We start from the raw sequence: 22,879 nt of genomic DNA on the forward strand, positions 1-22,879 counted from the left end.
GGGGGGGGAACGCGACCGCGGGGGGGGCCGGGGTGGGAGTCCCGGGGGGACCCCGGGATAAGGGGGGGAGCCCCGGGGGACGGGCACGGGGCAGCGGCCGGCGCTCCGCCCGGTAACGCCGCCGCCAGCACCGGGAGCAGCTCGGGCCCGGCCCCGCAGCGACGCCCGCAGGCGGTGCCGGGGCAGCGCAGCCGCTGTCACCGCGCTGCTGCCCGGTTCCGCCGGCGGGGCTGCCCCGGGAGGGATGGGGGCGGGAAGGGGCCCCCCGAGCCCCGCACCCGGGGTTGAGGGCACGAAAAAAAAAAAAAAAAAAAAAAAAAAAAAAAAGCGATGTCGAAGCTCCGGCCCCGCTGCTGCTGCCGAGGCAGGACCTGGGTGCTGCCGAGCGAGCGGAGCCCGGACACGCGGCAAGGCCCGGAGCTCCCCTGTCGCTCTCCCCCCCCAGCGCCGTGGGTTTTTCCCAACACGTAGAGCTCGAGGGCCGCAGCTCGCAGCACAAGGGTCACGCTTGGGATCCCTGTGCAGCAGCTCAAAATGCCAGGCAGGGCTCGAAAAGCTGCACCCGCATCGAGCCCCCAGCCTGGAGAGCGCTGCATGGAGTGACGCAGCTGTAGCCAGGCCCCAACACACACCCCACCTCTGCCCTGGCACGAGGAAATCCACGAGGAAAGGCCTGGTCCCACGCACAGGGAAAGCTACGCATCCCCTGATGCTGCTGCTGCAGGCAGAGCCAGCTCCTGGCAACCTTATGCCCTCTGTCCCCACAACCAGCTGCACAAGCCTCCTGCAGCACAAGCAGAGGGGCTGTGCAGGGCCAACCCCACCGGCACTGCTCTTACCAGGAAAGCCCCCTGGCTGTTACAAACGCAACCCAGACCCCTGCAGCACGAAACGTGCCTTCATGTAAAAGCCTGGTTAAGTTAAGCCTGTGAAGGCTAAGCTAAAAGGGTTTAACAAGGCCTAAAGCTTGAGCTCACCTGGCCCCAATTTTAATAGGGTTCGACATGGAAGGTAGGCGCACAGATGCCTTGCAATGCGCAGCTTCCCTCAGAGAGCTGGGATGATGAGTGTGCCATCAGGACAGCGGCCACACAGCCACACGCCCTGAGCCCCTTGCCGTGCTGCTGTCTGCTCGCTAGCTGCTGGGTCAAGACCAGTTTGGCCTTCCCTCACCCTTTAGGAGATGATGGCCAGAGCTGGGCACCACTCTCACTGAGGACACATGCAAAATCTCCACCTTTTCCTGCTCTTTCTTCACCTCAGCACCTTGTTTGTGCACGTAATCGCCACACACACAGGCTCCATGAATGAATTTCCCTTCACCTACAATCAGCAACCTAAATCAGCAAATCACATCCACAGCTAAGAGGCCCCAGGGGAAAACGCCACTTCAGTGCATTGCAGTGAACTGGCCAGAGCAGCTTTTGGGAAATACCTTATGAGATATTTATAGTTTTTTTTAAAAAAAAAAAAAACTACCAAGAAACCCAGGAATGCATTCCCCTCACGCCTTAGACGAGAACAGGAGTTAGGTCCTTTGCATTTTCCTGCCTAGGAGCACCAGTCCTGCAGCACGAGGCACGTTGGCTGTGGGATCAGGGGGAGCATCCTGACACTGCACAGTGGCCACGGCTGGCATCGAGCCCCCGGGGGGATAAGCAGCGTGCCAGCATCCCGTCTCAAGTGTGGGAGCTGAAGAAGGGCTCCAAAATGTTTTACAGGGAGAAATTGAAGACACCCAGCTTCCTTCACCCAAGAGAGGCCGAGGCAGCCTGACTGCAGGCACCAGAAGGCAGCTGGGAGGGCCCCGGACAAGGCAGAGAGAGCCCGTGCTGGAACCCAAGGAAAGCAGAGCAGGCACCAGCACTGGGGTGTTGTGCACATAACTGGAAAAGTGGGTCTGAACCCTCTGCCAGCCAACTCACCCCGTGGATTGCCGACTCTTCCCATCACTTGAGGCCCTCACGTAAAAGCCAGGTTTCTTTCCTGGCCGATGCAGACCTGCATCCACTAGACCAGGCAGTGTCGGGGATGGAGGCATGAGCTTCACACGTGAAAACTAGGATTTTGTATTGGTCTGACTAAATCTTAAGGCCTTCTCTAGCCTTAACATGAATCTACTGCATTGTTACACACAGTTTGACTCTCTCCAGTAATACAGCATCAGAGCATTTTCAAGGTGCAAGAGGTCAGAGGTAATTGATTTTTCACAACAATAGTAATTTAAAAAATCGCATCATTTGGTAAAACTCAAATTTGCAAGAACAGGTAACAATCTTCAACAGAAATCTTTAGTGATGCTGCTTAAAACACAGTCCCCTGTCCCACTCTGTCTCAGGAATCACTGACAATGCTTTTATAAGCTCTGGACAGATGCACAGCTTGCGGGGCAAGCCACCCTTCCCTAAGCGAAAAGAGCAATTGCACCAAACATGCACTTCATCTGCCTCAACAGCTGAAGACAGGAGACAGATTTTGAAAAAAAAAATATTTTATTGGAACTCATCTGAACATCAGATATACCTGGTGTTGGTTAGCAAGAACCGTTTGTACATTTGATATTGATGGTGCCAAAAACCCAAACAGTGACTGACTGGATGAGATGGAAAGTTTAAAAAAAATGTTGGAGAGATTAAAATGTGAACAGAAAGCAGAAAAATCAGCCAGTCTAAGATTCAGTGTGAAGGCAAAATATTTCCTGATAAAACAGAATCCTTTTACAAAATATAAATTTAGTAAGAAAACGTGGAAAGGGAAAGAGAAAGGGAGACAGAGGGGAAAGGAAAAATAAAAATTAGCAGGACAGAGATGCAGAAGCTTACACTGCCCAAATGGCATTAAAACCTAGCTAGTAATCTCACCATAAAATGAAACATGCTGGAATACACTGTGCTCCACCCCCCACATATATTACTTGGGAACAGTAACAAGGAAGCTCCCCAGCAAGAGCTGCACTAGGTCATTCCACAAGGGCCAAGCTGTCTCACATCGGATGCTGAAAAGAAACGCTCCACAGCAGAGGAAAACATCGCCAGCCCGATCAGCGCCCGGGCAGCAGCTCGCCTCCCTGCCGGACACCGGCCAGGGCTCGGCGCTGTGAGGAGGCGAGTTCTCGGGGAACGCCTGCTCACCTGTTCTTCCTACCAATGCAGGTGGGGGGAAGAGTTAAAACATTTAAAATCTAGTCTATTTTAAAACAATAGCATGCAATGCAGGCCTCCCGGGGAAACCTGCGCTGTTCCCTTTATTAGAAACTGGCCTAATGGTCTCAACAGTGGCTGCAGCGTCTCAGTTTTTGGCTGCACGAGGTCAGTCTGGGCCAGCACAGCACAATGACAATTCTGAAGTGGGTTCCTCAGGTGCGAAAGCCTTCAGGAAAATCATTGTGGAGCTGCTTTTGAGGGGATCTGAGGCCTTACTTAAGATTTAAAAATAAACCAGCAGTCTGTGCATTTCGGGTTTTTTGGTTCAGTACAAATGGAATAAACTTGGCTGCTTATACACCGTCAGTAAGTCTTGGGTTTCAGAGTAGAGGGAGAGATGAAACAAGCTGTTTTGGGCACCTATCGGTAACAAAACTTTGTCCCTGCTTAACTCTCTGACATCCCTCAGGAAGTGGAAAGCACATGTTTAGGTAGTGTAAGCCTTTTTCCTTTTATTTAGAATACCCTCTTTGTTTAAACAATATTCCCCCCCCAGATACAAAGTTCGGCCAGTAAAGATTACATGGAAACTGGAACACGCATCGTATGGAATACAAGATGCACCGGATGAGGAAGTTTAAAAACTTTCCGAGCGAAAAGTAGAACAAAGAAAAAAGTCTCCTAACATTTTCCCAAAGGTTTCACTCTCCTGTCACACACACTCTCCAAATGACAGCTAGCAAATTCAACTCTGCAAAAGAAAACAGAGCCACGTCAATCGAGAGGAAAGAAAACAAGCCTCAAGGACACAAACGCACCTTGGCCTGGGAGAAGCGGCAGGTCCAGAGCAGCTGCGACCTCTGGCTCCTGTGCCCACTCACCTATGTTAGCTTCTTGGCTTTGTTGTAGAGCGAATCCACTACTTTACTCATATTCTGAATAGTCTCGAGGGCAGCTTCATAAGTTTTGTCTACTGGGGGTTCATCAAAGATAATCAGGACTCCCTCGCCTTGGTCAAGGATGCCTGCGGGCACAAAGCTGCGGTTACCACTGCAACGCTCGATGGATCACATTGTTTGTCAGCTCTCATCTTCCAGACAGCGGACATTCAGGGATCTACCCAACAGACATCCAGTCAGCTGCACCAGGTTTGGAAGGGGCTGATGTGCTGTGTTAGGTTAACTGACTGATTTTGCCCAGGCTGCATTAGCGGTAGCTTACCCAGAAACAGCCCGGAGAAGGGCCCAAAATCACACTGAGGAGATGCTCTGGACTGCACACTCCCTGACTGCTACCTTCCTTCTCGAGGCCCTTGTGTCCTGCAGGATGCCTCAGCACAACAGACACTGGTGCAAGGCAAAGAAGCCATTTTATAATTAAACTATTTCCAGGTGCCAGATGGGCACTGCAGCTGAGTTCTGCCATTTTTGAGCTTCTCTCTAAGCAATGTGCCTCTGTTAGCCAGTTCCCATCCATCTTGCTCAGCCAGATCAAGAGGGCTTTCTAAATCAACACCAGGGACAATGTAAACAAGAACAGAGCTTCTTCCCTGAGGGTGAATTAGAAAAGCAGCTCCCTGTGGTCCCAGACAAACACAGACCATCAGCAGGGAAAGGTGACCACATATGCCAGTAAGCTCCAAGGCAGAACAGCGCATATTTGCTACGCAGCCCACCAGTGGATCTCATAACTGTCCCTGGATGCAGCTGCAGGAAGCAAGGACTAAAGTGTGGTTTCTGATTTGTGAGAAATTAACCCTCAAGATTAATCAAGGCAGAAGACAGGAGCAATAGAATAACCTTAATGACAGCAGAGTAACAGAGAATCCACCAGTATGTACTCTTCCCACAGTGCCTGTTAACCTGCATGCCTGCTGTCAGAAGCAGAGCACTCCAAGTTCAAAGGCATGGTGATGAAGAGGAGACTACCCAAAGCTTTAATACGTGACCTGGCCACGGGTGGCAAGGCAGTCAAGACTGAAGGATGCAGGGACTCACCATGAAATTTCTTGTCCAAGATCATTTGTGACAGTTTCCTTTCTACATCAGCCTGAAATTGAAGCAAAAAAAATAATAAAAGTCTCCTAGAACTATATAAAGAAATATGATTTTTACTAATCCACACTCAACATCCCTGGGAGGATACAAGCACTGTTTGAAATCAGCTATTTTACCACAGAACATGATGTCAGGACAGATCTCTCCTTGCATGCTGCTTTGATACTACCATATGCTTTAGATGACATAGGAAATTAAGTAGTAGCTTTTAATGGTGAGAACCGCAAGATGCCTTGCCCTTTTGTTCCACTAAAGACGGTGCATCTGTCTTCATACAGGCATTACCATTAGGAGCATTCTACCTTGGTTCTGCAAATGTTTAGTCAAGCATTGGCCAAGCTTCAGCTAAGCCATTCAGTACTGAGGCAATCTCCTGCTCAGAGCGAGGCATGGCCCCACAGGAGGTGGCTCTTCCTCTTGCACTCTTTGGGGGGGGACGACACAGCTGTAGTTAAGAACCAGCAGCAGTCCAGCTTTTACTCTCATTACTAAGCATGCGCTGAACACCAAGGGCTAGACTAGAAAAGAGCTGCATGGGCGAAAAAGGAAGACAGCTGATGGAACAACCTGAAAGGCTGGAGCTCAGGACAGTTAAGACCTCTGAACTTAAAAGGTCATACTACAGGACAAAAGCACTTTGGGATGCAACTGCCTGGAGACTACAGTGGATTTTCCTAAGATTTAAGCTGGCTGGGATTGTCTTTAAAGCAGTTATTGCAATGGGCAGTGTGACATACGCATCCCTAATGAAATTTCAATCACTGATTAGCTGGATCCTACATCTTAAGGGTCTAAACAGATTCCTCTGGGCATGCTCATGAGGATTAAACGCAGTTCAACTGGGAAGACTGAGCAGATCATGACAAGAGCTGTTACTACTGCAGAGGAAAATCTGTCTCCAATAAAATTAAATGGTAACACACGGAATGAAACTCATGGAAACTGTCCACGTTAAATTCAAATTCCCAACAGCGATATTTGCAGGTAACTGCTACGGAGCTGACCTGTTGGGTTTAATAGCCTATGTTTATTTCCTGGTGGCAAATGCCATTGACCTCAACTCCTTTGCCCTCTTAAGACACATCACTGATTTCTAGTAATGTTCTTACCTTTGAGAGCTTGATAAGGCTGGATATGTGTTCAATCTAGAATAGAGATTAATAGAGTTAAATAAATCTTTAGCTGTACTTTTGACCCACAACACTGAGGTATGGGGCTTATCTACACAACAGTTCAAAGGCCTGTAAATGCTCTGCCCTACAATCTACAATGTTTTTCTCTGTTTTGCAGCTTCATGTCCTTCAGATTTCATATCTGATTGCATCTGAAGATTGACTAGCTATGAGGCAGACACCTAAAGCCACTTCACTGTGAAACATGAAATAACTAATTTCTTCTCCAAGATTACTGCAGCTTTACTCACACTCTGAAAGAGCCCTTAATAGCCAAACACCGGTCCCTTCAATGGTAAAAGCATGTTCACGTTTCAACATGTATATATGAAATAGGTAGAAAGTGCAACGATTTTGGAATATGGTTTCCAAAGTTCCCCTCAACCCTTTCCTCATCATCTTTCAGCTGAACCTGATGAGTCCTTGAGCTGTGGATGTGCTAAGCAGCAATGAGTAAAAAGCATTCTGCATGGAAACAAGTCGTTCATCCAGTTACACGCCAACTGAAGGGGACAGAGGTGCCAGCATTTTGGTGTGCTTGATGGAAACATTTACCTGTACTCGGGAGAAGGGTTCGATGACTCTGATCAGATTCTGTTCCAATAAGTTATCATAGAGTTTAGCCAAATGAGTGTTTATGATGGGGTCGTCCCTGAGCTCCACCTTATAGTCTGTCAGAGCCTGAAGAAGACACAGTGGAAACAGATCACTCAGGTAGTGACAGGCCTCCTGTCCTCCACGTCCCGAGTATAAAACAGCCTCCCCTCCCTGCCCAGTACAGTATCAGTATCTAATCCCGTAACTTAGCTGGAAGGCCAGGAGATCACCACAGCCTAACAGTCTTTCAAGCACCTTGCAGCAAGCATCTTTCATCTTTACACCGCTGGAGCTTAGCAAGTCAGAAAATCTCTGGTTGACACTCAGGAATCAGCATGATAGGATTATTCCCTGGCATAGGAATCCCCCCTTTCTCTTTGTAATGTTCTTGCTGAACACCCAGGAAAATTTTTAGGACAGCACACATCCCAGTGAACAGCATCAGAACTACAGGAAACTGGTTCTGAGTTGGCTCTTCAAAACCAGAAAAATCTAGTTTCAAGCAGACTACTACTCCCCATGCTGCAAAAAATAAACCAGTTGAGTATTACAGAGTATTTGCTTTCTACAAACATTTGTTGTTACAGCTTCCTGCTGCGGGATGTAGCAGCTCCTACAACTTTCCACTCAGGTATTTCTGAATGCTCTGGCTAGCCATTTCCCATTTTCTTTCTCCTGACTCACCTTTTCAAAATCTGCCAGCGACCGGTTCTTACTGGCCTGTGCCACACATTTTAATGCTTCTGTCTGCAAAGAAAGAAAATGAGAGAAGGTTATTTTTCCAGATTCTCCTCTCGGTGCTATTATGCCAACTGTGCAGTATACTGAGGACGTGCTTAAGAAGCAAAAAAGGAATGTTCCTTTTGCTACAAAGCCATGTCAGTTTTACTTCCACATAGGAAGAGTAAGAACAGCTGCTAAAAAGGAGAACTTGAAGAACAGCTGCAGAACACAACATTAAATCAGCTTCATGGCAGCAAAGAACTCAAGTTTTGCAAGGTTTGAGAATACCAGCTGCAGGTCCTATCAGGTTGCAGGTTGGGAGCAATGTTGATACAATTGTTAAGGAAACTGCACACTTGCTTAACAATCAGGACCATTTTCAGCCCTTAAGCTGTGTTTCTCCCCTTCAGCACTGCCTCTGCTACCAACACCCTATCACCAACAGCATTGGAAAACTGTTTCTTGTCTACCCAGCAGTTGCTGAAACAAAGCAAAAGACTTGGTCACAACCAAACTACCATACTGACATTAAACAGAATAGTAACCCCACTGGAACAATAGCTTCCAAGTGGTGAGACACACAAGCGCACTACAAACAGGTCAGCCCAGTGGCTGCGGTACATGAAGCCCACACTTCTGCTATCATCTCTCCCAGTGTATTGCCCCCAGGGCTGTCTGTCCACTTTCCCTCTGCTCCCTAAGCTCAGTTTCCACAGCTGCTGCACAAACTTGTGGTCACTGTTGTCTCAGGAGGACAGTGCAGGGAACAGCTGAAATTTCCTCCGTGGAGAGGAAGAGCCCTTGGTGCTCTGAAAAGAAACCTCCAACTCAGCTGTCACCAGGGGGAAGAGGATGAAGCAGGGCCACAGCTGCCCTTTGTGATCCAGCAGGGATAATGCAGGGGTATCCCTACTTCCGACTCTTTTCTATGCACTTATGCTCACTGACCTCATCCTCCTCTACTAAATAGCTGCCCCAATCCTTTGTGAGGTAGGTGGGTATTAGCTCCTGCATCAAAGCAAATAGCTGGCAGACCAAAGCCACTGAGGGCATCAGTAGTAAGCTTGGCTCAGCCCCTGGCACACCTGGCTCTGGGCCCTGTGCTTAACATAAGCATCCCTGGATTTAATACGGGGGTGGCATTCACAGACTGGCAAGTTAATGTTAGAATAAACAGTTGATTTAACAACTCCCCAGCTGCCTGCCTTCCACCTTACAGTCATCTAGGTCTCAAGCTGCTCAGCCTCACTGCTATGAATGGATTTTTAGGACTTGCTACAACACAAGTAAAAACAATAAACAACTCGTATTTAAATACATCAGATTCACAGGTGCAGCAGCTGATGATGGTTCAGATGAGTTCCATATACCACCAGGCATTTAGAAGTTCATGAAGAAAACAGGGAGGAGAAAAACAGAAAATCAAGTGAGAGGGTCAGATTTTCAGGTGGTGAAAAATCACCATGTTCCCTTTGAAGTCAATTGATTTATGGTAATTTAATCAGTTCTGGATCTTGTTCAGGATACTCAGACGTGTAGGTTATTTTGGTATTAAGAGATCTGACACAATAACACAATATTCTCAGAGATAATAGGAAGATAGAATGGATTAAGTTTCTCTACCTGTCTTCCCGCATACCGCAGAGCAAGCTTTCCACTCACTAATGCCTGCACATCTTCTGGGCTAGAGAAGGGAAGGAAGGGAAGAGAGTATCTATTCAACAACATGGCCAGCTTCAATTTCCGTGTGCCTCATAGTTTCCCAATTCATAACAAATTACTAAAGTTCAAATAATGTTATATCAGAACCAGTGAATAGTTCATAAACAAAGACACACAGCAGAGCCTGTCTGATTTAGATAATTCATTATATACAAGAATCTTATATTATTATATACGTATATATGCATATACATATATATATTATTATATACAAGTCTTATATAAAAAGCCTTTCCCATTTAAATGCAGGAAGCATTCTTTGCAGAACCATTTGCCACGTACATGTTAAGCATAATTTTGCACAGCAACATGTATTTCAGTGCGGTGATGGCTTTTGGGTTGTCAATTGAATCATATCCCTCAAACGCCTCATAAAAATATGAATAGGCTGTTTTCCAGTCCTTCTCTTCCGCTGCGTGGATAATACCTGTTGAGAGAAACAAACAGGCAAGCATCAGAGTTAATTCTAAATGTAACTGGACAAAGACTGAATGATTTGCTTGCCCAGTGCTTCATCTGGCACCTCAGTAAAAGGAAGCCTTCCCTTCTGTGCTGCCATTTACCTCGTTTCTGTAGGAACATGTCCTCTCTTGAAGACAGTGGGTAGCAAACTCAAGAAAAACCACCACCAAAGTTGTGGATGTAGCTAAATATGGTCAGCACCCCCTTATTGTTTCCCCTGGGACTTTCATTTGCCCCCATTGTTTATTTGATCTTCTAGACATTGTTGATAGACAAAGGAGTTTTAGTTACAACAGACAAGGCTGGGGCACTTCAGGTAAGTGCCTGCAAATCTGACCAGGAACAATGTTACACTTACATGAACGAGGTGTAATGCTGGACTGCCTAAGGAGTTTATGGACCCTCCACCACTGGAAGCTTTCAAGAACAGTATGAATAAACATATGTCAGGAACAATGTAATTATAGCTAATCCTGCCTTGAGGCAGCTGGGCCGACTACTGAGTATCTTGAGGTCCCATTCTATGATTCTCTCAGGAAAGAGCAAGTATCAGTCAACTGATGCACCGTGACAAGTCCCAGACTCTCCCCTTCTCCTGAAGGGCTTTACCTGACTGCATGTCTAACGCTGCTTGCAGTTTAGGTGGACAGTAGATTGCGTTGGCTGTAGTCCGTGCAGAGGTTAAAGCTGCTCTTGCTTTTGGCAGATTGCTCAGGGCATGGTAAGTCTTGCTTTCTAACAGCTGCACTTCTACCAGCAATGCCTTGTCATCCATCTTTTTCAATTCCCGAAGAAGCTGGGAGCCTAGCAGTGGGGAAGAACAAGAACCTTTGTAAGCTGCTCCACATCTGCTACCAGTGATTACACAAACCATCTCCCTCCAGATGACACCCTTCTTCCCCCATAAGCAGTACTGGTGTTGAAGAAGGGAGGTTAGACTTACACAACCTGTTCTTCCAAGAAACAAAGGAAAGGAAATAACAGCAGTTGAGCATCAATGCAGAGTTGAAGAAGAATGAACCAGTTCTGTGCTAGAGGTAGAAGAGGGCAGTGAGAATAGCTGGGTATGTGGACAGGGTGCCTCTGCCACCTCATCACCGGCAGCAGACACTCAACAGAAAGTCAAGGAAGTGTTGTGCAGTTCAAATTGTCACTCTGTTACACCTTCCCCAGATGACAGTATAATTTACCACTCACATTCAGAGCTCCAATCAAACCAGAAGTACTGCCCATTCCTGCATCATTTCCCTAGCGTGAGACCTGGGGATTTTCAAGCAAATCCTAAGAATACGGGATGAGGAAGGCATGTTTTAAGCACAAGACAGCTACAGATCAAATTAAGGAGGTAGGAACAGATAGCCTAAGAAACACCTAGATAAACTGTCACATTAAAGCCTTGTGAGGACAGCAAGACCCAGCCTTAGAGGAAAGTTTTCCCCTTCCTTCTCCCCCTACAAACCAAAAGGCCAACTTAGGGCAAGCAGAGACAAGAACTTTATCCTCATTTGCTGCACTTAGAAGCTGAAGAACATAGCTTAAACCATACAGCAAGGTGGAAAAGAACAGTGCTTCTCTAGAAACAAAATGTAGGGGCTTTTTCTTGCATCTACTCCCCTCCGCTGCAGACATAATCACGTCTTCTTGGCCAGCCACAAAGAAATGCTAGCCCAAAACACTGGGATCTTGATAGTGTTCAGAGAGGATGCCCTACACATAAAGGCCTTCTCAACTCCCTAAGCTGTACCGCCATCACTCAAGTGATTAAGTTAATTAAGCATAGCTTTGGTGTGTGAACTCCGATGCAATTAAACCTGAGGTCATTACACATCTGCATGCAAACTAATTCTAACTTGGTATTGAATTCCATGTATCAGAACACTTAAGATAGCTTTATATTCTGATCGGATACAAGCCACCCAGGTGACTCTGGACATGACACATGCTCTTGCTGCCACACTGTTTAAGAACTTATGGGTCCCTGGTGAAGCATCAGGTGAGCACTTCTGTTCATGTCAGTGCAGTCATCTCTCATCCCTGCTCATAGCTGCACACTGAGCTGGTAGAGTGCTCTGTACAAATACCCTTTAGCCAGCGTAAACCTCTTCTCACATCACTGCAGTCATTTGCAAAATGAGCATTTGTAAAGCACTAAAGGGAGTTGGGCTGTGTAAGATGACCTGCTTTACTCTGCTTTGCAGCAGAGCAGGAGAGTTCACATGGTTAATTACCATATCTCAGGTGGTGTAGAAGCAAATTTTTAAAGCCTTTACACTACTTCACAAGAGCTTGTCTAATTGCATCCTCAGAGATTTGCCATTTCCTGGCATTACTACTATTTTTATTGAGGCAGTTTTTGAGTGAGCCAAAGAAAGCTTTCTGACCTCAGCACTACACTACGTATGTTACAGCAGGAGACAAACCTGATGGCTTCAACTGGATACAATTTGCTTCCAGAATTATTTGAAATGAACACGTGATGTCAATGAAGAGGTCTCTTGAAGCTTTTATTGCCACACAATAGTAAAAAATGGCAGACCTGGTACAGCACTGAGGAAATTAATGTCCGAGTCCTACAAAACTTATCAAAGAACACGACGTAATCGGTTCTTTCCCTGGACAGCCTCTAGACTAATTTCAAGGCAGAGAACTGCCACTGCCACCTAGTGGGAGACTCACCTAGCTGCAGGGCTTCTTGGTACCTCTTGGTATCGAAGTACAGGGAGACCAGCCTCGCCTGGAGAACAGAAAAGGAACTGCTGTGAGAAAAGCCAGAGAAGGGTAGTACAGGTTTGTTTGGTAAAATTAAGCTTTATATTCTTATCTGCACAAAATACACTAGCTTGGTTTGTATTCATTACATCACATGATCCAAATCTGCAAGATTTACCATTTGGACAACTGGCTAGAACTAAATGCGGTGGGTAAAATCCTGTCTACTCCAATAGCGAGAAGAGTCACTAGCATTCAGCAATCACTACTGGCCTTCTACTGCACATACAAAGATCTGGACAACACACTAGAATTTCTCTACTTTTATGGTTATTATATCTGATAAAGGGAAAATGCTATTATACATGTTTGGGATGCACAAGGTAACGTACCTCCAGAGCCTGGCGTAGGAAAGTCCTCTTCTCTGATTTGGCCCATTCAATACACTCTAAACACAGGTCAACCTTAAAGGGAGCAGAAAGAAATTTGTAAAGCCTTCTGCTGCCCCTCTAAAACAACAGTATGGTTCAATCATTTCCTACAAAGCAACACAAAAATACAACACAGCCTAAATCTCCACAACGTAGGTTAAGGGATAAGTCATTCCAGTCTCAAGAGCAGCATTGCTAAATCTCAAAATAGCTTTATTTTAAAATGAAGCTGGAGATTAGCCAACAGCCTTCATCAATTAATGCCTACATCAATTAATGCCTATCAATTAATGCAAGTGTCTCAATGAACCACGCCTTCAGTATTACCCAGGTAAGGTGTAGTTTGACAAGAACCGCAGTTCAGCAGCGCAACGCTAAGCACCTCTGTTGAACAAGTACTCGCTGGTACACACAATATTCTTTAGCCTCAGGCTGCATCGTGTTAACAGCAGAATTTAAACTCTCAGAAATGTTACACAAAATGATGTAGAACGGCTAGTTTACTTTAAATATTTTCATATTCTACTTGCTAAACTAACTTCCTACACCTTGCAACTATGTTCACAGTATTATACAACTTACAGCAGTACTGAAAGAGAAAGTAAGTCAGAAGGCAAACTAAGGTTTAGCCTAAGCTTTAATTGTAGCAAACACACAAAAAGCAGACCACCTTCTTTCGTGGCTTTTCTAATGCATTTTGCTTCCAGTAATTTTTTCCTGACCACCAGGGACAACCCTCCCACACTGGAATATGAAAATAAAGATTTGGCTTCCCAAGTTCCACCAGTTAGAACTGCTGCTGAAATCCTAGGAGTATTTCTTGAACATCTGGGGGTTTGTTTGAAACATCTGGGTACATGAGAACTGATTCTGCCTTAGGCAAGGGATGGCCTAAATAAAAGGCTTCGAGGTCTCTTCCAGTCATGTTTTGCACTATTTCATTTGGCAACAAAGAGAACTGTATTTTCAATTGCTCTACAAATAAAGAGGAAAATGAAGTGTATGTGTTTTAGGGCTTAATTACGTAAGACCATAGGTGTCCTTCAGTAGGATAAAGCAGCAGAGATGCCTGGGCTCCACTGTTTACAAACAAGTTAGGTGCCAGGAATCAGTCAGTGACACTGGATGTTTTATCTATGGCTTCAAAGCAGAGTAAAGCAACTTACTGGCTTCTACTTTTTAAAGATTGATGAGATTCCTGCAATGCATAAAGCAGTTTCTTTCTGCCCTAACCAGAAGAGTGTGCCAACGTAGTACTGGGCTGTTATATATAATAATTAATATTGCAGTGCTAGGTTCAGAAATACCTTTTTCCAAAGCCTCTGGATCACAGTTCTTTCTGGAGCAGCTCTGTAGCTGTACTACACTGCAGGACTTGTCAGCTCCTTGTCACTTCTTATTAAATGAGGACAGCTTATGAAAAGCCATTATGAAATTGCAATTTATTGCACAGTGATAGCTTCAGCATTAGAAGTCTCTAATTTCATTGCTTTACTGGACTCTTGGGAGTCTTCTTAATATGCTTTGCACTGGGGAAGGAAATATCCCTCTGAACATTTCTGAGGTATTAAACGTATTCAGGAGTACCACAAGAAGAACCTCACAGGTTAGGTGTTACAATTTCTTAAGGTTTTGGGTTTGGCTTTTGAATGTGTGTAAAAGGGACTGTTTTGGACAACTGTCTCCATCTTTATTACTCCAAGTTCTTCTCCTCCCATAAAATGCCACCTTTCGGGACTGCATTCAAATATCATTTACCTCAAGTCACCTTCAGAAAGAAGTCTGAAGCCACTCATTTTTCCCCAACCTGTCAAGGGGTTCTCTCCTTACCTGCACATCCTACACTGCTTCCCCTTAACCTTTTCTGTTAAAGAAGAGAGGCAAAGATTCTGTCAGGCACTGTTTACAGTACACACAAGCCACAAGAACTGAACAGCTTAGGAAGAACATTTGCTGTGTTACCTGAACTCCAGGATGACACTTCTGTGACCACATGGTTAGAAGAATGCCATCTGCCTCTTAACGCAGCAGATCCTCTTCAAGACTGTAACCCGTCAGTTGCTGCGTGCACAGTGGTATGTGGGCTGTGTCCTTAACACACTGCTCACCTCCTTTCTAGCTCCCTTTCCATCTACCTGCCCTGGTGGGTCAGCCACGGTACAGCCTACAGTACTGCAGGTTAACACGACCTCTAAGCGGCTCCTCCTCATTTACACCTTGCTCCTGTCCTTCTCCCATTCCCTCTAACCAACAAGTCACATGGACAACAGAAAAGGAATAACCAAATTCCAGGGAGCTAAAGGGAATGGAGTAAATCCTAACTGGCAGATCTTACACTCCATGGGTTTCCTAGTGGAAAAGTTCATTCAGTGGAAGTAATTTACGCTTGGTTGCTCCAAAAGGCTTTCCACTCCCACTTCAGGAGTAACTCCTACGCCTCAGAAGCTCTCTGTAGAATGAAACAACCACCACAATGTCCCCATACAATGCAGCTTCATGGCTACAGCTGAAAGATGCTAAGTAATGCCATCTTCTAATCCCTACTCATGAACAGACCTTGTACACTCACTTCTCTAGCTATGTGCCATCACACACTGCCCCCGTTTTCCACTAGACTGAGCTCCCTGGGACATGTATAGCACGTCTCACCTCTCACATCCCGCACACTAATCACATCACAGAATATTACTAATGCTTTAATAGGCGTAAACCTAATTTCAAACTCAAATTTTAGAAAAATTCTCAGGGTGAGAGTTACTCCTAGACCCCACCAAGACGAGGCTTGCAGACAAGCATAGTTATGAGTGAACTGAATCATCTAACGTTTTATTAATAGAATATATCCAAATGCATTAAATGAAGGTTTCCTGACATGAATAATTCTTCAGTGTGAAATAAAATAGGTCAGGTAACGATGCTGAAGGCTTTTGAGGAACAGATTATTGCTGAAATTTAAATCTCACCTCCTGTCCCGTTGCTGCCTCCATATCAAGGAACAAATCAAGCAGGGATCGGACTAAGCGGGCTGCCTTTGCTTTGCTGATGGAGTTCAAGAAGGGTCGGACATACTTCAGAAGTCCTCCCAGCTCTGCGAACAGGAGAAACCAAGTCATGAAATACAACCACACAGCCAAAAGTTACACTGCAGTTGGAGTACTTGACATGCCCATACACAGCAGTATTTATTATACCAAGCACTTTATAGCAGTCTCTCAACATCACTTACAGGAAAAAAGCGATAAACGTCACCTGAAGGAATGCCCCACCGTAAACAAGGGGACTGGCAAGGGTGACCGCTGGGTTCTGGTCTTACCCACACAGCATACGTTTCCCGTTACTTCAGCTCGCCCAATTATAACACCATTTGTATGTGCCTCAGGCACGTTTTAAAAATGTAAGCGCCTCTTAAATGCTTTGAGATTTTTCTATAAAATGGGCAATGGAGTTTATAGTTTAAGTATGTTTTTATTGACTCACAGTTTGAAGTTTTCCTCTGCCATACTTAGAGAACCCTAGCAAGTCAGGTACACTCCACTGCTGAAAAAAGGACATTTAACACTTTGACTACCCACATACCCTAATTAGATCTCAGCTAGCTTAACAAGGTTTCTGTTCTCCTAGTCTCCAATCCAGCACATAGTTAAAGAGCTAGCCTCAAGCTAAGAGAGGAAAAGTCCTTCTTTATGGTGAAATGCACTAAAAACATCATTCCTAGAGCGCAAAGGGAAGTGGCAGTCAGTGTCCCAGCAGTTTCAGGACCCAGCGCTCCAGGGAGCAGAAGGGAGTTACGTGTCGGAATTGCACAGCACAAGCTAGAAGTCTCCTCCTGTGATAAACACCACGCAGCCCGTTGTGACGGGTCAGACTGGTGACTATTTACATTTACATGGAAGATGACACTTGCAGCAGCGCAGCACCGTGCCAGTGCATGGTTCAGTGCTGACTCACGAAGTTGTGGGGCTGTGTGTCGGAATCACAGCCTATAATTTCAAGGCTCACCCAGACATCAAGGTTGATTCTTTACGAGATTTCATAGTTAAAAAAATAAACAAAACTTGTAATAAATGTATCAGAAACCCTCAATATACCCTATACCAAACCGGTATCAGAATCAAAACTAGACTAGCACAATTTTACTTCAACTAGGCCATTGGAGGAACATCAACAGAATTTCAGTTTTGAAAGATTCTAATAAAAATGTCTGAAAACAAGGTGTGCATATTTCATTTAGCATTAATGCAAAAGAACTAGGCTATAAGAACATCTCAGTAATGTTTTTTAATTTTTTTTCCAAACTATTTAAAGTTTTAATCAAACCTAATAAAACTGCATTTCTTACCCTGTCAAGAGACAGAACTCAGTGTTCCATCCCAGTTGCTCATGGGGACGTACTGACATTTTTACACACCTGGAAGTGCAGTTTTAAAACAAATGAAACCTGTAATTCTTCCAATTCTCACAGGAGCCTTATTTTCCAAACAGCAGTGACCCTTTCTATAATGAATCACTCACATTTTGTAAAACAAGCAAACAAAAGACACTGACTGCCAGGTCTAAGATTTCATTAAAAAATTTACTTTCTCTGTGTTTAAAAATGAACGGGCAGGTTTTTCTAGAACCAAGGTGCTGCTACTTCAGTAAGATTAAGTCCCACTGACAGACAGTTTTAATCAGCACTCAGCTTTTACTCAACAAGGAACACTACCTACTGCCCCATGACAGGCTGTAATTTCAACCACCCCACTTCATCCCGAGGACACACGTTACACTGCGAACCGTTCAGCCTGCAATACCACTCACATGTGTAAGCCCTAATCCCTTTAAGTTAAACATTCTTCACCAACTATTTCACGTAACAGTGAACGAACTGCCATGACAGCAACAGGCAGCAGCTTCCAAAGTCACAGCACGTTAAATACATCGCTTTTGCACAGTGCTGCTCCCGAACGTCCCTTCTCTTGCTGTGAGCTGAGAGGTGGGCTCCCGATCAGCCTGCTGGGCTTGGGAGAGGAGCAGCACCAAAGCTGGAGTTGCCTAGGAGCAGGTTTTTGTGTTCTTCCCCAGCGCAACTAATACGAGCACTGGAAAACACAGCACTGAACTGGTGACAGCACTGCATCCATATCTGCTAGCTCCGTAGCTAAGAACTTTTCAGTCTTCCTCATAACGGCAGTCAGGCTCCCTCCGAGGTCCATTGACTCTGAGCTAACGCGAGGCACTGCTCCCCACACCGTGCGCTGCTGCCTTACGCCAGCTTCTCAGGACCGATGGAATTATGCTCGTTTTAGTGCTGAACACACTTTGGCAAAGGAAAGGAACTTCAGAAGAAAAGAAGGGAAAACCACATGAAATATACTGCAGTACTTATCTTCCCATTGACTTGCTCAACAGCTGCTCGGGAATTGACTGGACAACAGACTCTAGTCAACAGCTAGGAAATCCACACATTTTGCAGACCACATTCAGGCATGCAAGCTGAAAGTTCCCACAGAAATTTCTCTTTCCCATCAATGCAACTGACAACTATTTTTAGGATTTTTTTTTAATGAACGCAAGGGTTGGTAAAAGGGGTGTGATTGACAGCTCTAGAGAATTGATGAGCAGCAGCCCTGGAAAATGAGTTCTGATTTTTCAGCCGCAGAGAAAGTGCTTCCAGAAGCTAACATGCCATGCACCTGAATTCCTGATCTGAGAGTTATTCCAATCCCACAGTTTTAAGCAATGTTATAAAATCTAGACCTGTTTAAAAGAAGTGATTAATCCTCCAGTGGAATCCTCGATTTCTATCAAGCAGATAAAGGGGGTATTGTATTGTTGGTTTGTTTGTTTGTTTTTAAAGGCCGTAGTTCACCAGAGATTAGTCCTCTAAAAACTACAGATGTGCTTTACACTCTCAGCCAGACAGTGGCAGGCAGGGCAGTTACAATTTCCAAACCCTACGAACCAAAATGCTGATTTTTCTCCCCACAGGCTGCAGCTCACAGAGCCTTTCACCTCTGGGAGTTCATAGAATTCAGGAGTTGGAAGGGACCCATACGGATCATCGAGTCCAACTCCTGATTATCACTTGGAAGTAGCCACTGAGCTATACCTAACCCATCAAAGAAATTCCACCAGCTAGAACTAAAATGTAGGCAGCGAGATTCACAATGAGATCTGTTTTATTCCTGCCAGAAACTGCATTCTCAAAAGCGTGCTTGTTAGGCTAGGCAGCACCAGATTCACTCCTGCTCAACAAAAAGATCTGAGCCTGCTCGTCACCAGCACCCTTGTGAACAGCTGTACCTGGGGAAAGGGTTGCTGACCCTGTCTGCCTGTCTCTCCTACCAGCACACTACACCCCAGGAAGCAGACAGGAAGGGAAGGTGCCAGTGTCTTTCCCACAGGTCTAGCACACTTCTACACCACCTTCTTTATTTGTTCCTCAGCTTCACCACAAAACTCCAGAAAGCACAACGTTGTGATCTCACGCTGAACTACGTATACACAACCGGCTTCTTAATGCTGCCAACTCCATTTCCTTCTGAAAAAATGGTTTTGATGAATTAACATTGTCATTTTCAATCACCTAGCCTTCTCCTTAAAAATCTTTTAGCCATCCATCCCGAGGACAGAATAAAGTTCTTCATACTCATGTAAGACTCAAGCTTCAACTCAAAAATATCCCAAATCCTGCCACAGTAAGGAGGCCATCAGGCACCTAAGAGAACTTTTCTCAGGCTTCTGCAAACCAGCAGCACATCAGATCATTTACCTGGAGACACTCTTGGTGATTTCCTCCCTTTTCAGCCCAAGAACACACATCTCCCTTGGAGTAGGAGCAAAGCCGGGCCTCGTTACCTTGTAACCTTTACAGAAGCAAACATCAGAGCACACAGGACTCCTGTACAGCACGGGCACCTGCACCCGAGCTGAGAGACCAGAGGTCCTGTACTATTCAGTGAGAGGAAGGGGCACTTCTGCAGCATTTCTCCTATTCTAAATTCTTACTGCAGGATGAGATGAATCGTGCTGGAACAGCCTCTCTCTCCTCCACTGACTATAAAGGCAGCCCACACTAGGAAATCGGACGTGGACATCTACGGCCAGGTGAGACACACAGCACCCTTGCTTCCAGCAGGGCTCTAAGCACAAGTCATCTACTTTGTCCCAAGCGCTGTTCAATCACACAGGGATCAGCATCCAGAATGCTCCAACACATGCAGACGTGGGTTGATCAGCTAAATGACCAAGTACGCGTTTACAAAGACTGGAGAGTAGGACACACAGCACGAGTTTCAGAATAAACACAAAGCTGCAATCCTGACCAGCTGTTATCCAAGACCTTGCACTGCTTTCTGCGAACTACTCCAACACTAGGTTTGGCGTCCCAGCTGAATTTCAGTTTGGTTGAAGGTTCTGCTGGCCTGTTTTCCCCAGCCAGTTTCAGTTTGTTAAAAGCACACATGCTTCACTCCATGTTCTGATTTATTGTCAGACACACTTCGAACAGCGCAGGGCTATGCCATGGCCAACTGCTTGCTGTAGACAGAACGCTCTTCATATGGATGTGGTATATCAGCTCCTAAAACACTTGAGGTGAAAGGTGCTCCAGAAAGGCAAGACCATTCCTCAGCAAAACAAAATAAAACTGCTGGGTACAAAGCAACACACGCATCGCCTTGAGCTTTCCAGGACACAGAAGACACAAAGAGGTCCTACTCAAAAATCATTGAACAGAGAAGTTTTTTCCATTTCTGTCCTTTCACACGGTCACAATAGGAGGACTGTAAAGTCTTGCTCTTGTGCAGAGCTGGCCAAGCATTTTCTGATGTAATGTTTCAGCAGATAAATCAACTGAGAAAGAAGTTGCTGGTGAGAAAGGATTTTTTTGGACAGTATTTCCAATTTGAAGCAAGGCTCTGAGATGTTTAAAAACAAATCCAGGGAAACTTCTCGCTGCATACATGACAACTGAACAAAACTCTAGATACTTATACTAAAACGGCCTCATGCCAAAAGGTCATAAACTAAACTTCCCAATGCATCAGCAATATTTTGGAGCACTGGGCCTTGAAGCATAAGATTAATATTTCATGCTGTTTATCTACCTATTTTTTTAAAAAGTTTCTGTCCTCTCATCAGACATAACATCTCCTAAATCTGCTTTTCCTTCTGTCCCATTACCTGCGCGGACTGCATTCCTTTCCACGTACATACCTCTCACCCGACACCTCAGTTACTTATTTCAGGCTCACCTTCTGCCTGCCCGGTCTTGGCCAACAGCGATCCCAGTTCCAGGATGCTCTGCTCTTTGACTTGCACTGCTTCTTCATCATTTTCCTGGACATCGCGTTTCACTAGAAAAAAGCAGAAGAGTTACCTTTAATGCTGTTTCAGTTAGAAGATAATCACTGCCAGTCTCCTCTTGGAAAGGCACCAAGAAAGTAACTGTTATAACAGGCAATAGCGAATTCAGCCTGGGCTACAGGATCTGGAAAGCAGATTATGTCGAAAGCTTATGCGCAGCGCTTACAAGCAGCAGTTGATCTATACTTCACGAAGACTTCAGTCCAGCTGATGGGTACAACTGCTTTCTCCAATGTGAAAATTGTCTAAGTTCTGAAGTAGTTTCACTAAGCTCGCCCAGCTGTTGAAGTTTCATTTCAAAAGAACACCACCACACAACAAACCCTCTTCCCACTGAAGCCACAAAACCAAATAAAAGAAATTTAACAGGATTTCCAACTGGGTTTTCTGGTATCAGGATTTACGACGCTGCCGCTTCGTGCATCAAGTTGCGAGGATCCCTTGCTTGAAACACAGCACAACACAGCTTGGGATCCACAGAGTGCGTTTGCCCTCTTTGCTCAGTAGCAGGGAGGTGCTACCGTTGCTGCTTTTAACACCCACTGCAAGAGTCAATATTCTCTCCCACACAAAACCCTGATAACCCGATGTGTGCCAACATGAGTAACTGTGGCTCTGAGGTACACAAAAGGGTCAGCTGTGATACAGCAACACCAAGCCTCTATTTGCACAACATCAGTTTTGTGTAATTTATCCACAAAACAGTACACCTCGCTCACAACATACTCTGCGATCCGCTGCCACGTAAATGTTCCCCTCCAGCATCACCTGCGCAGGTGAACAAGCTCACCTTCTACGTGAACAAAGAAAGCTAAGAAGTCTCTGCTGCCACACGGCTGTCACCTAGCACTACAGAGGGAACTGAAATCCTCTGCACTGCCCCAGAGCAGGGACCGCAGCCTTCTGTCCCCAGAACTCAGTAAGTGCAGCATCAAAAGCCAAGAAATGGCTCTCACGCAGGGACGTCTCGAGGCAGCGCTCTCTGGACAGCTCCAACTCACAGCCACGGGCACCACGAGCTCTTCCCACCGCGCCTGACCGGACAGAAAGTTGCAGGCATGCCGACAGCCCTGAGCACACCACCTACTAATTAACCAGAGAAACACCGAGAGAGAAGAGCAACTTTTAAAGACCGCAGAGTGCTCTGAACGCCAAGGTCTAACACGGGCGCTGGGAGACGTTCACTCGCCGGGAGCAGGAAGGTGACAGCAGCTCACGGCACCTTTTTGGCGGCGTGCACGTTAAGTAAGCGGAGGGTCGCTCCCTCGCCCCCCCGCTCCAGGCATCCCCGCTCCCTGCCCCGAGCCCTCCCGGCTCCGAGCCCCGCTCAGCCCCGCTCCCGGCCCGGCCCCGCGGGCAGCCCCCGCCTCGCCGCCGGGTGACAGCCCCAGCCCCGCACGGCCGAAGCCTCCCCCAAACTTTCCGCGTTTAAAAGCGCCGCTCCGACAGCCCCACCGGCACCGACGGTCACGACCGCCCCCAGCGCGGCTCGCGGCCCCCGCACCCCGACCCCA

General features: G+C 46.0%; 1 protein-coding gene across 1 annotated transcript; it reads right to left on the bottom strand.

Annotated features, from left to right (window-relative positions):
• Nucleotides 1-2,473: 2,473 nt before the first annotated feature.
• On the bottom strand, nucleotides 2,474-21,384 carry PSMD11 (proteasome 26S subunit, non-ATPase 11). Its single transcript, XM_035347454.1, has 13 exons — nucleotides 21,254-21,384; nucleotides 15,980-16,104; nucleotides 12,978-13,049; nucleotides 12,553-12,610; nucleotides 10,486-10,680; nucleotides 9,697-9,841; nucleotides 9,316-9,376; nucleotides 7,654-7,716; nucleotides 6,928-7,053; nucleotides 6,310-6,345; nucleotides 5,141-5,192; nucleotides 4,025-4,167; nucleotides 2,474-3,894 (listed from the first exon to the last, which is right to left on the bottom strand). Exons 2-12 carry the CDS (start codon nucleotides 16,001-16,003, stop codon nucleotides 4,025-4,027), a joined length of 975 nt encoding a protein of 324 aa, XP_035203345.1. The 5' UTR covers nucleotides 16,004-16,104; nucleotides 21,254-21,384; the 3' UTR covers nucleotides 2,474-3,894.
• Nucleotides 21,385-22,879: the final 1,495 nt, after the last annotated feature.

This window comes from Oxyura jamaicensis, chromosome 27, assembly GCF_011077185.1.
Source record: "Oxyura jamaicensis isolate SHBP4307 breed ruddy duck chromosome 27, BPBGC_Ojam_1.0, whole genome shotgun sequence".
NCBI classification, from domain to species: Eukaryota; Metazoa; Chordata; class Aves; order Anseriformes; family Anatidae; genus Oxyura; species Oxyura jamaicensis.